Genomic DNA, 18,624 nt, shown 5'->3' on the forward strand with positions numbered 1-18,624 from the left:
AGATGCCACCATTACATAACTATATTTCAAACTTTTGCAAGGGGAGAACACCCTGACCCCTACTCACGCTGGGAGCAATGTGTCTCGCTGGTGACACATTCTTTCTAAACTGTTGCCTCGCTGCATCAAATAAAGGTATTTCTGGATCCGGACCAGCCTGGGAAGCCGTTGACAATAATTGTCAGAAGAAATCTTACATACATTAAAGATCCAACTTAAATTATGCTAATTAATGTTAATTGGCATTCATCCGAGTTTCTGATATTGTCAATTTGCAGGTAGAAAAATGATTAGAAATTGTCAGACTGGATTCCCAGGCTAGATCCGGACCTGCCCTTAAGTATGATAAAAGCCTTTAAGGTCTATGTCGGAAGAGGGATCTAAGAAAGCGTTACAACATTTAAGCTTATCAACGACGTCGGCAGAGATCATGAAGTTGTTCTGTTGTCAGGCTTAAGATGCAGGCATACTTAAACTCCAAAACGACGGCCGTTGTTGTACAATAAAACTCCATCAAGTTTGAATAAATAGTTCAAATGGTTATGAATTTTGTACAGTAATCATTTCTGCGTACAGACTGAAGTATTACCATTAGTGGATTCATAGCGGAGGTCGGGGTGGGGGAGGGGGGCACCGGGACGCTCCCGCCCCTAAAATCGCCGGAGCATAGGTAATTTGTCTTATGTTCTGGGTAAAATAATTGCAAAATATACATTTTTCTCGCTCGCTACGCTTGGGTACATAATTTGTCTTTTATTCTGACTGAAGAATATGAAATACTTATTTTTTCTCGCTCGCTACGCTCGCACTAATAATTAATCTTTTGTTCTGGCTGAAAAATAGGCATATGATCCAAAATTTGTTGTCCAGGAATATCTGTTACATCACTAAATGTTTGGTGTCCATTTTTTTCATGTCAAGCAAAGAAAAAGGAAAAGTGGTAAAAATGTGCAACAGTTGTACAGGGTCATACTCTGAAACTGTTAAGTCACTGCTTGCAAAATAAAACATAATATTTATTAATTTGTGTTTACACGGATGTTTGAGATGTAACATGGACATCGTGTGTTTTTGTCATTATTTCACGTTAACAAGTGTTGAAACTGTAATTATATTCATATAAATTGTCTTGCAAAACAACAGTCTTTGATATTAACCATAAATATTAACTCTATCTTTACAATCTGTTGTTAATTTTCCAAGCTTCTTCCAAGATGTAACAGGACACTAAAACTGGACATTGAACATAACAAACTTCCTGTTAAAAGTAACATTTTATAGGCCATTTTGCTTTATTTGATAGATATTAAACTGCTTAAAAAGTAAGCATAGTCACAACGACTCAAAGTAAGAAGAATAGCCAAACTAAGGCATTTTAAAAGAATATAGAGATGTAACCAGGGACACCAATTATTGCTCTGTGAACTTTTGTTTGTTTGAATGTGGTTTTTATGTCTTTCCACAATATATTTCAATCATATCATGGCAGTTTACCAATACAGGGTGTAGAATTCAGCAATTAACTGGCACCTGCACCTTGTTTACTTGAGCATTACATAATTATCTATTGTTGCACTTGTAGACTTATTTAAAGTGCCATGTCACATGTATTTATTGTAGCACTTAGTTTAGAACCTGCATCTTTTTATGTCATGCATGTGTGTGTCTTCCTGTTGTATGCACCTATTGGCTATTAACATCCCACTGTAGAATGCTAACCTGCTTTGTAACATATCTGCATGGGTGGCGGTCTGCATATTATCGTTTTAGCCATCAACCAGGCAACTTGAGTGCAACAAGACCTGGGGGTTCAGGTTAGGAGCAGGAAACTGCATTCATTTTGTAGTAACAGCTTCGTTCTTATTACTTTGACAAGAATTCGTGGCAAGTGGTTAACACACTAGCTTGGGACCTTGGCTATATTTTCAATGGATCTTCAATGTATATCATCATTAATACTAAATTAGCAACATACATTAAAATTACTTAGTAGATTATTATCCGATTAGCGGATTTTATGCTGGCTGTATCTTGCATTATATAAGGTACTATACTCTTTTCATGCTGTAGACAAATTTAACAAGCTTTGCAAACAGCTTGGATCCAGACCAGATGCTGATTAAATCGGCATCTGGTAAGGTTTCAAGCTGTTTGCTACTCTGATAATATTTCTTCCCATTTTTTGGAGCAAAATGGATGAACTTTGCAAAATTAGCAGGCAGCATTTCTAGCAGACGAAAATTTCCAAGCATGCTTAATGTCGAGTCTGAAAGTTGGACTCGATATTCTTCATCACCCTGTTGTGTAGAATAGATACAATTGTAATAACTGATTTATATACAGACATTATTTGTGTCAAGTCATAGCTGATCATCTAGGACAACACACTGTGATATAGGTTTTAAAGATTTTATTCCATAAACATGTGTCAAAATGTAAATTGCAGTCTCGACAATTTCAGTCTTTGCAGACAAGCAATATAACATAACCAAACCATGTAACTAGTCAGTTATGAAAAACATAAAGTGAAACGATTGGAACATGAACAAAACAAACTACCAAATTGCTGTAAGATTTGTTTCACGTTATTAGCAGTTTTGATCGTTTACATCAGTAGATGTATGTTTATATGAGATTTTCATTTATTTAAATTTTATATCGTAATATACACGTGTCCCCATGACTTTAACTGATGGTGGCTCAATACGCCTACAAATGTGATGAAATTCCAAAAAGAATGCTTTTTCCTGGATGGACCACAGGGAGGCACGAACTTTCTTAAGGTACTGCACCCAAACCCCAACTTCTGGCAGTGGCTGCATACCAGATGGAGTCTGCACAATCTGAAATTAGTAAAACAACATGCAAGAAATATTTGTAATGAGAGATAACATCTGAATGTTGTCACACAACTTCTGAAAGTGATTACTGCTTAAGCCAAGGGTCATAGCCAGTATTGCCTCCTCGATCACTTCTCCCGCACAGTCTGAATTAAAAGAAAACTTGCTGTCTTTAGTTGTTTTCTTTGCTTTAGAAGGATATGGTTATGAATTATTGTGCACCATGAAGGATATTCAAACTTTACACGCTGCAAATGTATCCCTGACAAACGAACTTAATGAAACAAAAAGAGAACTAGATGAACTCCAGCAATACGGTCGCAGAATGAACCTCGACATCTCAGGCATCCCAGGGGACACAGGTGAAATAACAGAAGATGTAAAAAGGAAAATCTTGAACCATGCTGCGACATGCAATGTGCGTCTAAGTAGTGAGGACATCGACAAATGCCACAGAAAGGGCAAACCAAAAGATAACTATAACCGCAAAGTTATAATAAAATTCACAAACTCTGATGCAAGAGATCGTGTTTTCAAGGCAAGAAAATCCTTCGGTAGCGGAATATTCGTGATGGAAAACCTGACTCCTTTGCGTGAGAAATTAGCATACGAAGCACGACAACTTGTACGAGCAAAGGTACTAGAAAAAACATGGATAGCTGGATGTAGAGTAAAAGCCCAGCTTCCAAATAAAAATGCAAGTGTAATTATCAGAGACATGTACGATATCCAGTGCATTCAAGAAGGAAGCCACTTCCAGCACACTCTAAATAAGTACGTATTAACTGTATTAAGCATTAACACATGGGACTGAGTACAGTGATATCTTGTATTTTTGTTTACATCATCAATAGTCTGACCTATATTTATATGCCGAAGAAGGTATTCATCGCTTTTGCTTACATTCCACAATAGTCTGACCTATATTTATATGTTGAATAAGGTATTATCAAAACTCGCCTTTTCTTTTATGAAAAATACCGTTATATAAACTAATCAACTTACCTGTAATCTGTAAGTGAAAATAGTCCAGTGTCCTCATAAACGGTCATTGTAACAGACGACAATATTAGTGTATATACAATGTGTCTATGTTCAAGCAAATAAAAAAAAAACTGCACTCCTATGATCATAAATTATATAGTTCTTGTTCTGCATAATCTTTTTTTCCCAGTATCAGACGATAAACGGTCGTTGTAGCAGACGACAATGGTGACATACAGTCATATAGTTTTTCATGTTCAACAGCATTTTTCACTTTTTCAATTCATTGGTGACATACATTTACATAGTACTCCATGTTCAACTACACTTTTCACTATTTGTAATTAGTAATATGTATGTAGTTTTTGTTATCCAGTAGCAGATCTTAACAGACGACAATATTATTTTAGGTCGTTGTAGCAGTCGACATTAGTGACTTACGTTTGAGCAATGTATTTACATTATTTTCCATGCACAGGCAACGCATTTTTTGCTAATTTTTAGATCAGAAATGTATGATAATCGGTCGTCGTAGCGGACGGCATCTGTTGTGTATATACTTACATGTACATTGTTTTCCATATATGTAAAACTGCACTTTTTTTTTTACTTTTTCTCCTATCCGTATTGTAAATCTATGCAGATCTAGCTTTTTGTTTCGGCTATGCTCTACATTCATTCAAACAGTTTTTGTAAATTCACTAGTTATTATTTATGATCCGTAGTCCACGTCTACATTTTTTGCTTCGTTTTTTTTTTCTCACCTATACATTTGTTATTGTCTACGACCCGGGGTGGTATCACTCCATATGCCATATTACTATTATAAATCATGACAACAATTTATCATAAAAATGTGATAGTTCGTATTTATATCCATTATGAATACATGTTATGTACTCCCGAAATTACGTTGCTATTTATGTACACTGATACAGTTATAGTGTTATAAAAGAATTTGGATTTCCAATATTCATGAGAAATACTATAAATATATAACTGGAAAGTCCTAAACCAGTTACTATAACTTGATAACCAAAACAATTAGTATTGAATTAGTATTATTATTATCATACCAGAGTTACAGGTAGGAATGTATGTAATACAATAAGTGGCAATGTGTTGTATAATTCTATCCGTATATATAATACGGAGTGATACTAAAATTCTATTTTATTATTTCTCTCTGTAAAAGTATCGAATATCTACCTTCAATTAAAAAATGGTATGCTTGTAAAAAACGCGAAGGAATTGACTATAATATTGCCCAAATCGTACAGAGAAATACCGCTTTGTTTCTGTTTGTTTAATTTGTTTCTCATGCGTACTTGGTGAGATATTCTTTTTAAATATTCAGTTGTAGGTTAATGAAAGGATTATGAAATAAATTAATTGGAAGGGAGATTATTAGGACAAAAATGCCAACTTATGCTTGGTAGGCTTATCTATCTTGATATAATGAACTGTACTGTATATTTTTATTTTGTCTTTGCTTGCTATTTCGATTTGCAGATTAATAATTTTGAAATCGAATGGAGATAAGTAAAGAAAAGGGTACTTGACTGAGAATATTGATGATTTTGTTAATTTAAAAATGTTCCCCCTATACTTGATCTTAGACAATATTCATTATGCAATGATCACGCGATTAATTATTTTTTTATTATGTTTTTTTCTCGCCTGATACGGCTGGCGTATATTATATACTATATACTCAGAATGATATGATTTTTAAACATGTACTATTTATATTTATTTATTTTATTCGTTGTATAAGTATGTGATGGATTGTTCTTTATATTTTTTTGTAACAGTTGATGAATTTTACGTGTAATACCTGAACAAGATTCAACTTAGTAGATTTTTTTTTTAAAAAACTAAAACTAAAAAATATAAAAACTACCATTTAGTATTAATTTAAGGTTTAAAAGTAATGATAAGTGTAAGAAATATCCAAATAGTAAAAAGATAATTTATTTCCAATTGATGATATTTCAATCCTTTTTCTCTCATTTCGGGTTAATGTTTGTCTTCTCTTATTTCTTTCTAATTCAATAGTTAATATTGCAATGAACTGTGTAACAAGCGTTCTTGAATCGTGCTGTCCCTCATGTACTCCTTGCTGCATCTATGTGTCCCCGCGTCCTGGTCTGTCTCGGTTGTTTTCTGTTAACCATTCTATGCATCCGTTCGTCATTCTTCGACCTCACTACCCTGACATTGTATCCTCATAGGTAACGAATTAGGAGCCTGGAGAATGGCGATCGGATTGCATTACTTTAGGGGGCGTGCTTGTATAAAAGCTGCATTTTTAGTTACAATTTATGTTCGTTTTTTGCGAAATACCTGCATTTTCTCTATCGAGACATCATTATTAAGTTACACCTTGTAACCCAACTTGTATGTAACTCGAGTTTGAAATTTTCATATAGCTCTATTGCTTTCATTTTCATGTACGTGTCTTTGATTGACACTTCTGCTCGTTCAAATATTGATGATTTTGTTAATTTAAAAATGTACCCCCTATACTTGATCTTAGACAATATTCATTATGCAATGATCACGCGATTAATTATTTTTTGTCTGGTGATGTCCATCCCAATCCTGGGCCTAGTCTAGAATCCAATGGTTGTTTTTCTGTACTACATCAGAATATAAGGAGTATTCGCAACAAATTAGATTATATCAAAGACAATTTTCTTGACTTCGATGTTATCTGTTTTACCGAAACTCACTTATCGCAAATATTTCTGACTTGCAGATGAAACTTGAAGGATTAGGAAATATGTTTCGGAAAGATGTTTCATCACACTCAGGTGGTATCCTAGTATATTGAAATTTCAGGATTACAACCAAAACGATTAAATGACCTTGAAACTATTTTACCGGAATCTCTGTGTATTAAAATAAAAGATCATAATAAAAACTTTATTATTGCTACAGTCTATAGGCCACCAACTCTGCTATCGACTTCTGGCAAAGATGTGATATTCTTGTTGACCAGGCCTTAGAAATATCAGATAATATTATTTTAGTGGCGATATAAACGAAGATCATTAAATGTAACAAATCGTAAATTTTTGAGACATACTTATTCTTAATAATATGACAAATGTAATCAATACACCAAATCGAATAACACACAGTACAAGCACCTTAATTGATGTAATTGCATTAACAAATACTGTAATACCGCTGGATTCTGGAGTTTTTTAAACGCCGTCAAATATAAGCGATCACTTTGCTACTTATGTTTATGTAAAAAGCAGTTTCCAGGCCAGGACATGTTACACCCGCCGAGTGTGGAACTACCACCAAGCCGATTTTGAAAAGTTAAATAACTCGATAAACACCACTGATTGGTCAGCTCTTAACTCAGACTCTCTAGACGTAGCCACATCTTTTTTTTGAAAAAAACATTTTAGATCTAGCTAAAACATGCATTCCTACTAAAATTATACAAATCCGCCCCAACGACAGACCTTGGTATAATTCATTTATTCGTACTACATCTAGGAAACGTGATCGTTTAAAGCGAATTGCTATTCAGTCTGGGAAACCATCAGATTGGCAAAGTTACAAGAAAATAAGAAATCGTGTCAATAATATGAAAAAACACCTACGCGAACAATTTTATAATACTCTTGAATTTTCCATGAATGATTTTAAGTTCTAAAAAATCCTAAACAGTACTGGAAAACAGTAAAAAAAGCTAGTCAAAGAAAAATTCTAAAGCCGAAGAAGAAATTCCGCCCCTTGAAAACGAAAATCATGACACAGCTATTTCTGACGTAGATAAAGCTACATTTTTAAACGATTACTTCGTATCAGTATCAACTCTCGACGATTCCAATTCTGTTCTACCTGAGTTTGTTGCAAAGTCTAATACAACTCTTTCCCACTTTACTATTTCTGAGCAAGACGTAATTGACGTTTTAGATAACTTAGTTGTCAACAAAGCCTGTGGGCCTGATGGTATTAGTCATAAAATGTTAAAGGGATGTTCGAAACCATAGCTAAGCCACTTTGCACTTTATTCAATAGATCTCTCATCGTAAATAAATACCCGTCTTCATGGAAAATTGCTAATGTAATGCCGCTTTATAAGAAAGGAGAAAAATCTTTACCATCTAACTATAGACCAATTTCTTTGATCAGTTGCGTAGGTAAAGTAATGGAACGAGTGATTTTTAAGTATTGTACAATCATCTAAACACCAATAATCTTATATATAAAAATCAGTCAGGATTTCTTCCTGGACACTCCACTGTATACCAACTTGTAGATATATATAACCAGATCTGTACATCTTTAGACGAGAAGAAAGCAACCTGTATGGTTTTCTGTGATATATCGAAAGCTTTCGACCGAGTTTGGCATAAAGGCCTTATATTTAAACTGAATGCAGTATGGTATTTCAGGAAACTTGGTCAATTGGATAACAGATTACCTGGAAAATAGATCGCAAAAAGTATTTGTAGGGCAATCGTTTTCAAATAATAGGTTATTAACTGCAGGCGTACCTCAAGGATCGGTCTTGGGCCCTCTTTTATTTCTTGTATACGTAAATGATATTGCTGATTCTGTTATAAGTACCGCTAGACTATTCGCTGATGATAGTCTCACTTGCTATATCTTCACCAGACTCCGTTTATATAGAAACTGTTTTAAATTCAGATCTAGAAAAAATTTCCAGTTGGGCAAGTCAATGGCTTGTAAAATTCAATCCTTCTAAAACTGAAGTCATGTTTTTCTCCTTTAGAGATATAGCTCAACCTTCGTTAACCTTTGATAATACCCCTCTAAACTTCGTTGACGATCACAAACATCTAGGGCTTACAATAAGTCATGATGGCTCTTGGCACACCCATATAAACAATATCACTTCCTCAGCTTCAAAAGTACTCGGCTCGATGAGAATGTTAAAATTCAAAGTTAAAAGGTCTACTCTTAACAACATTTATTTATCGTATCTAAGACCTCTACTCGAGTATGCATTTAGTTGTAATGGGATAGCTGTACTCAATATGAAAAGGACACTATAGAAAAAACTTCAATATGAAGCAGGCTCGCATTGTTACTGGTTTGACTCGTTCCGTTTCCATTCAAAATTTATTAACTGAAGTTGGCTGGGTTTCTCTTGCAGACCGTAGAATTATGCAGAAATTAATATTAGCTTATAAAGGAAATAAGGACTGCTTCCAGATTACCTTATAGACATTTTTCCTCCAACAGTTCACAATTCTAACAACTATGAACTTAGAAACAACACTAATTTTGTAACATTGCCTAGACGTCTCGAAATTTACTCAAAATCAGTTATACCCGATTCAGTAAAACTATGGAATAACCTGACCTCCCGACAAAGCAATGCTAACACACTTTCATCTTTTAAGAGCAAATAGAAGAGTAAATTTAAATCTCCAATTGTTCCGTCTTTTTATCTAATAGGAGAACGATTCTATAATGGGAGTTCAAACTCGTATTAGAAACCGATGCAGCAACTTAAACAATGATTTATTTTATAACCATTTACGAGACTATCCCGATTGCTCTTGTGGACATGGTATTGAAGATGCGGAACATTTCTTTTTTAAATGTAGCCATTAGCCGATGCTCGTCGATTGTTATTTATCAATACTCGAAGATTTCATCCTCTTAGTACTCACAAATTACTTCATGGAATTGATTCACTTACTATTGAGGAGAACAAATCTTTGTTTTTAGAAGTACAAAGTTATATAAAAAATACACGTCGTTTCCCCTAGCACTGCCTCCTGATCTTTTGACTATATATCTGTTTAGAGGCTCTGGGCTGGGCTGGATGTGGGTATTCTGCAGCGGATGCGATGAGGTGCACTGATTGATTTTACGCTTGTCTGTGTTAGTTTTATTGTTTTTTGTTTTTTTTTTCTTTCGATTGTTTTTTCCCTGCTTTTCTTCTATTAAATTTACTGTCTTAACTCTTCTTCTATATAAGTAAGTTTATAACTTAAAATTATATTTTGTTAAGCATATATATTTTTTCCATTCCAGACCAAACAAAAAATCCGCCATTTAGTTTAATCTAACATTAATTTGACAGCCAGGGACGGACCGTTTCTAATGTTGGTAAAACTTGTGGTCCAACCCTTTTGTATTATCGCACATTCGAAAAGTTTACTGAATATTTCCTAATGTACAGTAGTAATATAATGTCTTGTATAATGAAAGTTTGCTATTGTATATATATATTTACATTATCGTATAATAGGCTTGATGTACATTACCATAATGTCTTGTGTGATGATTACAATAAAATATGATTAAACTATAAACATGAACTGACATAGAAATTTCATGCAAAACTTCCCAGGATTGGGCCCCATAAAGTTGGGAGAAGAGTGGGTTGGTGTGTGAGGGGCAGAAGGGGAGATTTTATTGCCTGGAAAATATGAATAAGTCTGTAAAATAAGACATGCAATCAAATGTAAAAAGAAAAGTATAAAATTGCACAAGCTGATGCTGTCGGGTGACCCTAATGGACCATCATGGTTCTTTTGTTTCATCAGGGTATCATTAAACAGTATTTCAGTAAATGGTGACTGCTAAAGATCAGAACCAAGCCTAAACATTCCAAAATGTTTCAACATATGAACAACCTTCAGAAAATAAATATGACAAACCTGTGGACCAACCTGTGACCTCAAAACCCATAGGCAGTGGTTAGCTAGCCAACACCTTTTCAAATGAAGGAAAACCATAAATTTAAAAATATAATTATCAAAAAGAACAAAGTAACAAACAATAAATGGTGAAAGGTAAAATAAAAACCCAGTAAAGTAATTAATCCTAACCATGCGGGAACTGATTGCTAGGATTTTGCATAACAGCTTGGAACCAGACCAGACCAGTTACCTTCTGGTCAGGTTTTGCCTCTCAGTCGAATTTTTTTCCAAGTTTTAAGAAAAATTGATAGAAATTTTAAGTGAAGCAGATGACAATTCAAGAAACGACGTTGTTTATCCACATGGTGCGGTAACTTCAAAAATCAACAAGCAATAAATACGGAAGGGTAAAACATAAACAAGAAAGAAATTTGGCAACTGCAACCTGGCACTTACAAAACAAGGTAATTCACTTTTCCACAGCGGGCAAAAGAAAATCCCAATCCTGTACCTAAATAAAAGCATTTAAACTTCTAAAATTATTCATGAATGTATTTTCCAAGTGTCTTCACACTTCCATGTAAAAAGAACGGGAAACCAAGGGATACTCAGTTAAATAAACATTCGTTTTCATACCTGTTTAAATTGGGGGATTTACGCTTTCAACAATATATTTCAGTGATATCACGGTTGTCACTTATGAAACCTTTCCTGGGCAAGATGACCTACATCAAAATTGTGACCTTTGTGACATTTAGTGTCAATAGTTCAATCTTTTTTGCCAGACACAGGGTGATCATAAAAGCTCCTCTAGAAAACAAGGTTTCCCTTTATAATGGAATCTAATGACCAGTATCATGACTAGTCCAAAATTGTGACAAATAAACAAAAACCATGAAAACCCAAGCAATAACAATTTTTCCCAAAAGAACTTTAACCCTGAATCATTACAACTAAGCAATCTTTTGAACTTACCCTGGATCTGGGCTTTGCTCAAGCTCTGTTGACTTGCTTGGTTTGGGAACTGGACACTCAATGGGTTCAGTGACTGGCAACACACTGGGGTCAAAATCTGGTGACTTCGACTTGCTTGGTTCAAGAATTAGTGACTCGCTTGGTTCGAGCACTGGTGACTGATTGTATTCAAGATGATTCCCTGGGTTCGGGAGCTTGTGTACCAATGGATCTGACAACTCGTTCTTTGCTGTGTTTGGGTACTGGTGACTGTGCTCGAGAACTGGTGACCTGCTAGGTCTGATAACTGGTGACTCAGTTTGTTCAATACTTGGTGACTCACTGGTGTGAAGAACTGGTGATACCATGGATTTGTGAACTGGTGACTCGTCATGTTCAAAACCTGGCGATTTACTGGATCTGTCAACTGGTGACGCACGCTTTTTCAACACCTTGGGAATTACTTTGTCCAAAACCTGGGGGTTTCCCTGGGTTCAAGAATTGGTGACTTGCTACGTTCAAACACGGCGAATGTCTAGGTTATAACTGGGGAGTCACAAGGTTTTGAGAATCGATGCCTTGATGGTTCGATAACTGGCGACATGCTGGGGTCAAGAACTGGTGACTTTGACTTCTTGGTTCAATAAATGTTGACTCTCTGGGTTCGAGAACTGATAAACTTATTGAATTCGAGATGTGGCAATTTGCTTTGTTCAAAAACTGGTGACATGCTAGGTCTGATAACTGGTGACTCAGTTTGTTAAATACTTGGTGACTCACTGGTGTGAAGAACTGGTGATACCATGGATTTGGGTGAACGGGTGACTCGTCATGTTCAAAAACTGGCGATTTACTGGATCTGTCAACTTGTGACGCACGCTGTTCAACACCTTGGAATTATTTTGCCCAAAAACCTGGTGGTTCCAGGGGTCAAGAATTGGTGACTTGCTACGTTCGAACACAGGCGAATGTCTGGGTTTATGAACTGGGAGTCACTAGGTGAGAATCGATGCCTTGATGGGTTTTCGATAACTGGCGACACGCTGGGGTAAAAGAACTGGTGACTTTGACTTGCTTGGTTCAAAAAGTTTTTGACTCTCTGGGTTCGAGAACTGATGACTTATTGAATTCGAGATTGGCAATTTGCTTTGTTCAAGAAACTGTGACATGCTGGAGTTGAGCACTGGTGACTCTCTGGGACCAAAGACTGGAGTCTCATTTTTCAACGGTGATGACAGTAAGTCAAGACACTGCGTTAAATTCCACACACTGTCACTAATGGAGGTATCTTCTGCATCCATTAAATCAAAATAAAAAGAAATGTCAATATCTCCATCTGACTTAATGTCAATGGCATCATTTGCAACAAAATGATTAACTGAAAAGTCTTTTCAGGAACAATTTTTTTCCATGTATGTTTGTCCACATGAATATAACTGGCTCTTTGTCACAATCCTGTTCTTCGAATGGATGAAACACGCGATGCATGTCATTCCTTACTGTGTGACTTCCATAGTTTGGATAAACAGATACAACGGGACGAGACAATAAAATTGGCAAGGCAGCCAACTGCCACAGACCCAGGGTATGAGCCGTTTTTAAAAACAGAAAGAATTTCTTCGTTATATATCTTTTTGATGCTGTTTTTGTTTCAGACGATTTCCCGTATAACAATTAAGTAGGAAGCAAATGTCTTTGCAACTGAATGTTTTCCCCTCATATCCATTCCCCTCTTCATCAAATTGTCATCTAAATACATATCTGCATTCTTAGATAGTTCATTACAATTCGTTCCCCTCATTTCTTTATACTGATTTTCATTTCCATAGGCAAACAAGCTTGCTGAGCGTGGTAAACATTTTCCATCAGCTGTAATGATTGCTGGATGAAGTTTGTCCTGATTCCATAGGAATGTCTTTTGGGGAGCAAAGTCAAGCAGGTCATATCAACAGACTTGGGGGTGTTGACAAAGGTTCTTGTTTCATAATCTGGAGTGGACCAAATTTGTTGAAGTCTTCTGACCCTGATTTATTGGTTTTGCATTCCCCTTGCCACTCTTCTTTTTTTTCAAAGGGGTACCAGGCTCCATACTCTGTTTGACAAGGCTGTGATATTCCCATTCACCAACAAGTGACCCATTGTAACACTTCCCTCTTTCCGCCCCTAAACAAACTTTGCAAAAGCAACTTAAAACCCTACTTTGAAACTACTCCCGGCGCAACTCTTCTGACATGGTGGACCTGGCGAGTCCCTTTCAATGTCTTTCAAATTTTTTGGGTAATTGGCTTCTCTGGACCTCATCCACATAGAAGAAAACTCGCTTCTTGTGTTCACATTTCTCGTTTGTGTGCAGAGTAAGTTTTTCATTGCAGAAGTTGTATAATGCTTTGGGGGACTGTATTTTCCCTTTCTCTGCTTCTGACGTGAGTTTCCGCTTTTTTCTTAATTAAGCCACCTAACGCATCACAAGGTGATTTACCGTGTCGTGATCCAAAAAAAGCTCTCTCCATTTTATGTGTAATAGTCTCACTACAGGGAAAAAAAGGAACTTTGACTTAAACTGAGCTGCACCCCCGCAAAAATTGTATCCCCTTGTTCAACCTTGACGTGACTTGATATGTCCAACATGACTTCGAAAAGAGGTTAACTGCCATTGCGTCATGATTCAAAATCATCCGAATGAAAACTGCAGATTCCTGCACAACATCTTACAGTCTGGACATTTGTAATAAGCGATCAGGGGGAAAAACAGATACCTGGCGTAACTGTTAGAAAAGCTGACGGGATCCGTCGGGTGAGACACAGCGTATTCTCGGAGAAATCTGCTATGGTAACAACCACATTTTCAGGGACATTTTTTGGGAAATATCATTGAATTTGTTTGTATTGCCACCTGGCGGTAAACAAGTGAAGACAAGCATTTCCAAGCATTCAAGCAGCCCATAAATTTAATTTGCACCAGGCTTCCTTTTTCTTCAACAATATCTGACGTTTTAAACTGATTTACTTGCAGCCCCCAACAAGCCATTTTTTCCTTTTTTTCCAAGTAATGTTCCTTACTATCATCTGCTTGAATAAGAGGATTTAGAAAAGTTTTTAGTTTGCTTTCCAACATTCCTCACATTTTCTTTCAAGACACATCTTTCACTATTGCCGGTGAGTTTGTCGCACAATTTGTAATGGCTACTGCATGATACTTGGGTTTCTATTTTAAGGTCAATTTGTGGGATTTCATAGCTTGGTTAGGAATCAATTTTGAATTGTGCTTAAGCAATATTCGCACAAACATGACATAAACTTTTTATGCTCACAGTCAAAACTTCTTTCGGGCGGGTTTCCTAAATTGACTTAGACTCACTTTCAAATCTGGATTTTCATTTAGAAAACGTTTGTGAATTTGCTGAATTGTTTCAGTCAAGACCTTTTTCTGATTCAAACTCTTATTGCTGACAGTTTTTTTGGTTGGAAAGGTTACAGATTCATACTGATAAAATGTTTGTATATTCTCTACTTTGCTTTTTGAGAAAGCATCAGACCTTTTCAACTGTTCAGTTTCACTAAGTTTTTTAGAGCTGATACTCTTTGCCATATTCCCACTTTATACCTAAAGCCCTTCTCATAGAGTGTTCTGCTGTGTATTTCCAACAAGGTTCCGTGGAATTGTTGGTACTGTTTTCCCTCCCTTCTTTGCAATGTTTTTTCTTCAGCCTTTAAAGAGCATGTTTAACTCTCGACACACGTGCATTCAATCCCCTTTTTTAAAACCTCTCCCTTTAGGTGACAGAACAAGCCCCTTTCTCCCTTAATAACTTCCTCCGTCTTTGGGGGTTTAATTTTTAACAGCATTTTCGATAAATGTCTGCAAACTTTTCAGCTGTTTTAGGCAAATACCTTCTGTTTTGAACTGGGGTTGAAGGTTCATTTGATTTTGCTTCTTCAAAAAGCTTTCTCCTGGATCTGTACTTTGCCCGCCTCTTTTCATTCATAGACCTCCTGTCTTCGTCTGTCATATGGCTCCTTTGTTCTTGCTTCTTTTTCCTCCAGTAATCCCTTAATTTCATTATTTTTGTCTAGTTTTGGGCTTTCCACAATACCTTTTTTTTTTTTGACGCTGCTCTATATGCTTGCATTCTTAGTTATGTTTTTCATTGTATATTTTGCGCTGTTCATCAGTTAATGACTTGGGGATACCTTCGCTTGTCTAAACTGTCTTTTTCCTTGAACTCTTCATATCGATTTTTGTCTTGGAAAGCTTCTTCCTGAATGCTTGATAGCGGTCTTTTGTGAAGTTTGGTGCGAGCTGTAAACTTCTCTTCTTTCTGCGCAGGTCTGAGGTTACTCTAAAGGAATACCTAAAATCATCAAAAGAAAACTAGTAATCCATGAGCACCGTCATCTCTTATACATTATATATATATATGTTTAATTATGATACACGAAGTATGTCTGCAGGTATTATGATAAAAAATTTTAATGTGTGGTCCAAAGTTACAAGGGAGGCAAAATTGACAAACAGATGATGCCAAAGTGATCACTATACGCATGAGTCAGCCTGGAACCTGACAAGACCGGGGTTAATCCCCTGTCTGGTCTGGTTCCAACTGTTTTGCAAAGGCTGTAATTTCGGTTCCATCATTGTAAGGGTATTAAAATAGTTTTCCCTTAATATTAAATTTCATTTTTTTTAATTTATCAAAACCCATATATACCGTGATCTCTGTGACTGGGGCTCATTCATTATGTACACTGTGATTTCTGTGACTGGGGTTCATTCATCATGTTACACTGGATTCTGTGATTTGGATTCATTCGTTCTGTTACACAAATGCACTGTCCGAAAAGGAATGAGTACTTAAACCTTTGTTTTAGCTAAATAAGTTATATAGCAAAAGTGATCAGCGCTTTATCGGGGAGAGTTTACATTTTTTTGTCAAACTTAACTTGAGGGCCTATGTAATTTATCCACTATAACTTTTGGTATGAAGTAATATAGATCCTAAAGAACTTGATCATTCTGAAATGAAGTGGTCCAAGTTCACAGACGCCATTGCTGGCCACGTAATACTTTGGGAACATTTCGGATGGCGGACAAGCAATGTAAACCCTTTGCATGCTGGGAAAATGGTGACAACACTGATAAAAGTTCGTCTGGTCTGATTCCAAGCTGTTTGCAAATGCTGTTAGTTCAGTTTCAGCATTTTAAGGTTAATAATAGTTCTCATTATACATTTATATATTTTGTTTAACTTTTCAAAACCCATATATACCGTGATCTCTGTGACTGGGGTTCATTCATCTGTTTACACTGATTTCTGTGACTTGGATTCATGTTACACCCAAATGCAGCGTCCTGAAAAAGAAACGAGTAGTTAAAACCTTTCTTTTAGCTTTCATTCCATTCAAATTTTTGAAAAGTTTTTAAAAAAAAAATCAATCCATTCATTTTTCTAACTTACCGATTGGACAAAAACTGGTGGATTGTAGCAAAAATCAAACTGGGCCTGCAGTTCATCATTATGCACCTGTCTATCAGAATGAATTCAATCCCTTCATCCTTTCTAAGTTACTTAATTTTATAATTAGCACCTGTCTATTAAAAATGAATTTATCCATTCATCCTTTCAAGAGTTACTGAACAGCAAACATTAAAGTCGAAAAGGGGCCATGACACGACATTAATTAGTGAAACAAAATCACCCCTCCGGGTGTATCTTTTTATCATGTACCTTAGTACCCCGAAATGAACTCGATAATATCCCTTCCTTTCAAAAGTAAGAACAGTGGACGGACGGACCAGCCAATTATGGGCCCAGTATAATTTCTCCGCAAATTTGTTTACAAAATATCAGACAATCGCTGGAATTTTACAAGGTCTGAGGGTAAATGCTCTGGTGTAGCTATTATTTTATTTTGACTATAGCCTTGAAATTTCATTATACATCAGGCTGCATCGCAATTATTTACAACAGTCATTGAAATACATTTAATGGTGTCAACGTTAGGTCTCAACAGTAAACACTCAACCAGAGTATTTAAATTCTAGTTACATTAAGGGATGTGGTTGCAATTGCTGCAAAGCCATGTTGTGTTTTCATAATCTATTTTAAATTATTATTTTGTACCCTCCAAATTAAAACACAGAGCACTGTTTAAAAGATGTCATGGAGAACCATTTTTGAGACAATTTCCAGAGTCAATGTTTCATCTTAATGCAAATATATAATAATGGCTTTAATAAAACTGAAGCCTTTTAAAACACTTTCTATCTACAATATCTTCTGCAGGGAAAATTTTGAAAAAAAATACAAAATATTGTTATGCAATTCCATGTACATGCGTTTCAATTTATATTTGAGATGTAATATTGACCCCAATATTTACAACTGACAGTAACCCTAGACACAAAAAGTTGTGTCCCTTGTTACATCGAGTTGTTGGTGATGAAATACTATTTGATGTCGATAAGGTATGTCTACCGAACAAAAAAAAGTCAATCAACACTTTCAAAAGGAAACCTTAAAAAGATAGAATTTTAAACAATTTAAAATTAAAAAAAATAATACAATTCAGTCTGCATACAAGATGTAACATTGACACCAGTACTTATACGTTAGAGTACATGGACACCAATTTTGGAGTCAAGTTACATCATGATAATAATGATATAAAGATGTCCTCAAATTTTACATCTTGTTTGCAATAGTCATAAGAGAATGCTTTCCCAAAACCTTTAAAAGTTTTAAATTCAGTCATTCTGTCAAGGTTTGTACTACAGGGTGGAAAAATACTTGTCCCTGTCAACTGTGACGTAATGTGGACACCAAATACAAAATAATAGAGTAACAGAGACACAAAATGTAGTGTCAATGTTACATCTTTGTAAAAAATGTTGACTATGTTATGTAGTTTATATGTCATGTAGGCCAACCAAAAATCGCAAGGTCGCAACCTTTACAAGGAGTCTTTTAAAGGCATACTTACACTAAATTCACTTTGTTTTAAAAATCAATCAATCCAGTCTGCATATAAGATGTAACACAGACACCTGTGCCTTCACTTTCAGCGTAACTTGGACACAATTTTCGGCAACCAAGTTACATCATGATAATAATAGTAAAGTGTCTATTTTATAATGCATGTTTAACACTGATGATTTGGGTAAAGCCCCCATATACATTACCAACTTTAGTTTTGTCCTG

The 18,624-nt window shown here is 35.7% G+C and overlaps 1 protein-coding gene across 1 annotated transcript; it reads right to left on the reverse strand.

The window, feature by feature from the left end:
- Positions 1-2,401: 2,401 nt before the first annotated feature.
- On the reverse strand, positions 2,402-15,486 carry LOC123544729 (uncharacterized). Its single transcript, XM_053531181.1, has 5 exons — positions 15,317-15,486; positions 13,849-13,954; positions 13,083-13,340; positions 11,447-11,913; positions 2,402-2,843 (listed from the first exon to the last, which is right to left on the reverse strand). The coding sequence occupies exons 1-5, from the start codon at positions 15,484-15,486 to the stop codon at positions 2,654-2,656; spliced, it is 1,191 nt and encodes a 396-aa protein (XP_053387156.1). The 3' UTR covers positions 2,402-2,653.
- Between the last annotated feature and the right edge of the window lie 3,138 nt (positions 15,487-18,624).

Source organism: Mercenaria mercenaria, chromosome 19, assembly GCF_021730395.1.
Source record: "Mercenaria mercenaria strain notata chromosome 19, MADL_Memer_1, whole genome shotgun sequence".
NCBI lineage: Eukaryota > Metazoa > Mollusca > Bivalvia > Venerida > Veneridae > Mercenaria > Mercenaria mercenaria.

What these genes read in the sequence shown, in the direction of transcription:
- LOC123544729 (XM_053531181.1), bottom strand. Translation starts at nt 15,486, where the DNA reads ATGAAATTAAGGGATTACTGGAGGAAAAAGAAGCAAGAACAAAGGAGC. An exon ending in ACCCCAGTTCAAAACAGAAG is followed by an intron (nt 13,955 to 15,316) that starts GTATTTGCCTAA and finishes TTTTCCCTGTAG; the next exon opens with TGAGACTATTACACATAAAA. An exon ending in GAGCAAAGCCCAGATCCAGG is followed by an intron (nt 2,844 to 11,446) that starts GTAAGTTCAAAA and finishes TACTAATTTCAG; the next exon opens with ATTGTGCAGACTCCATCTGG.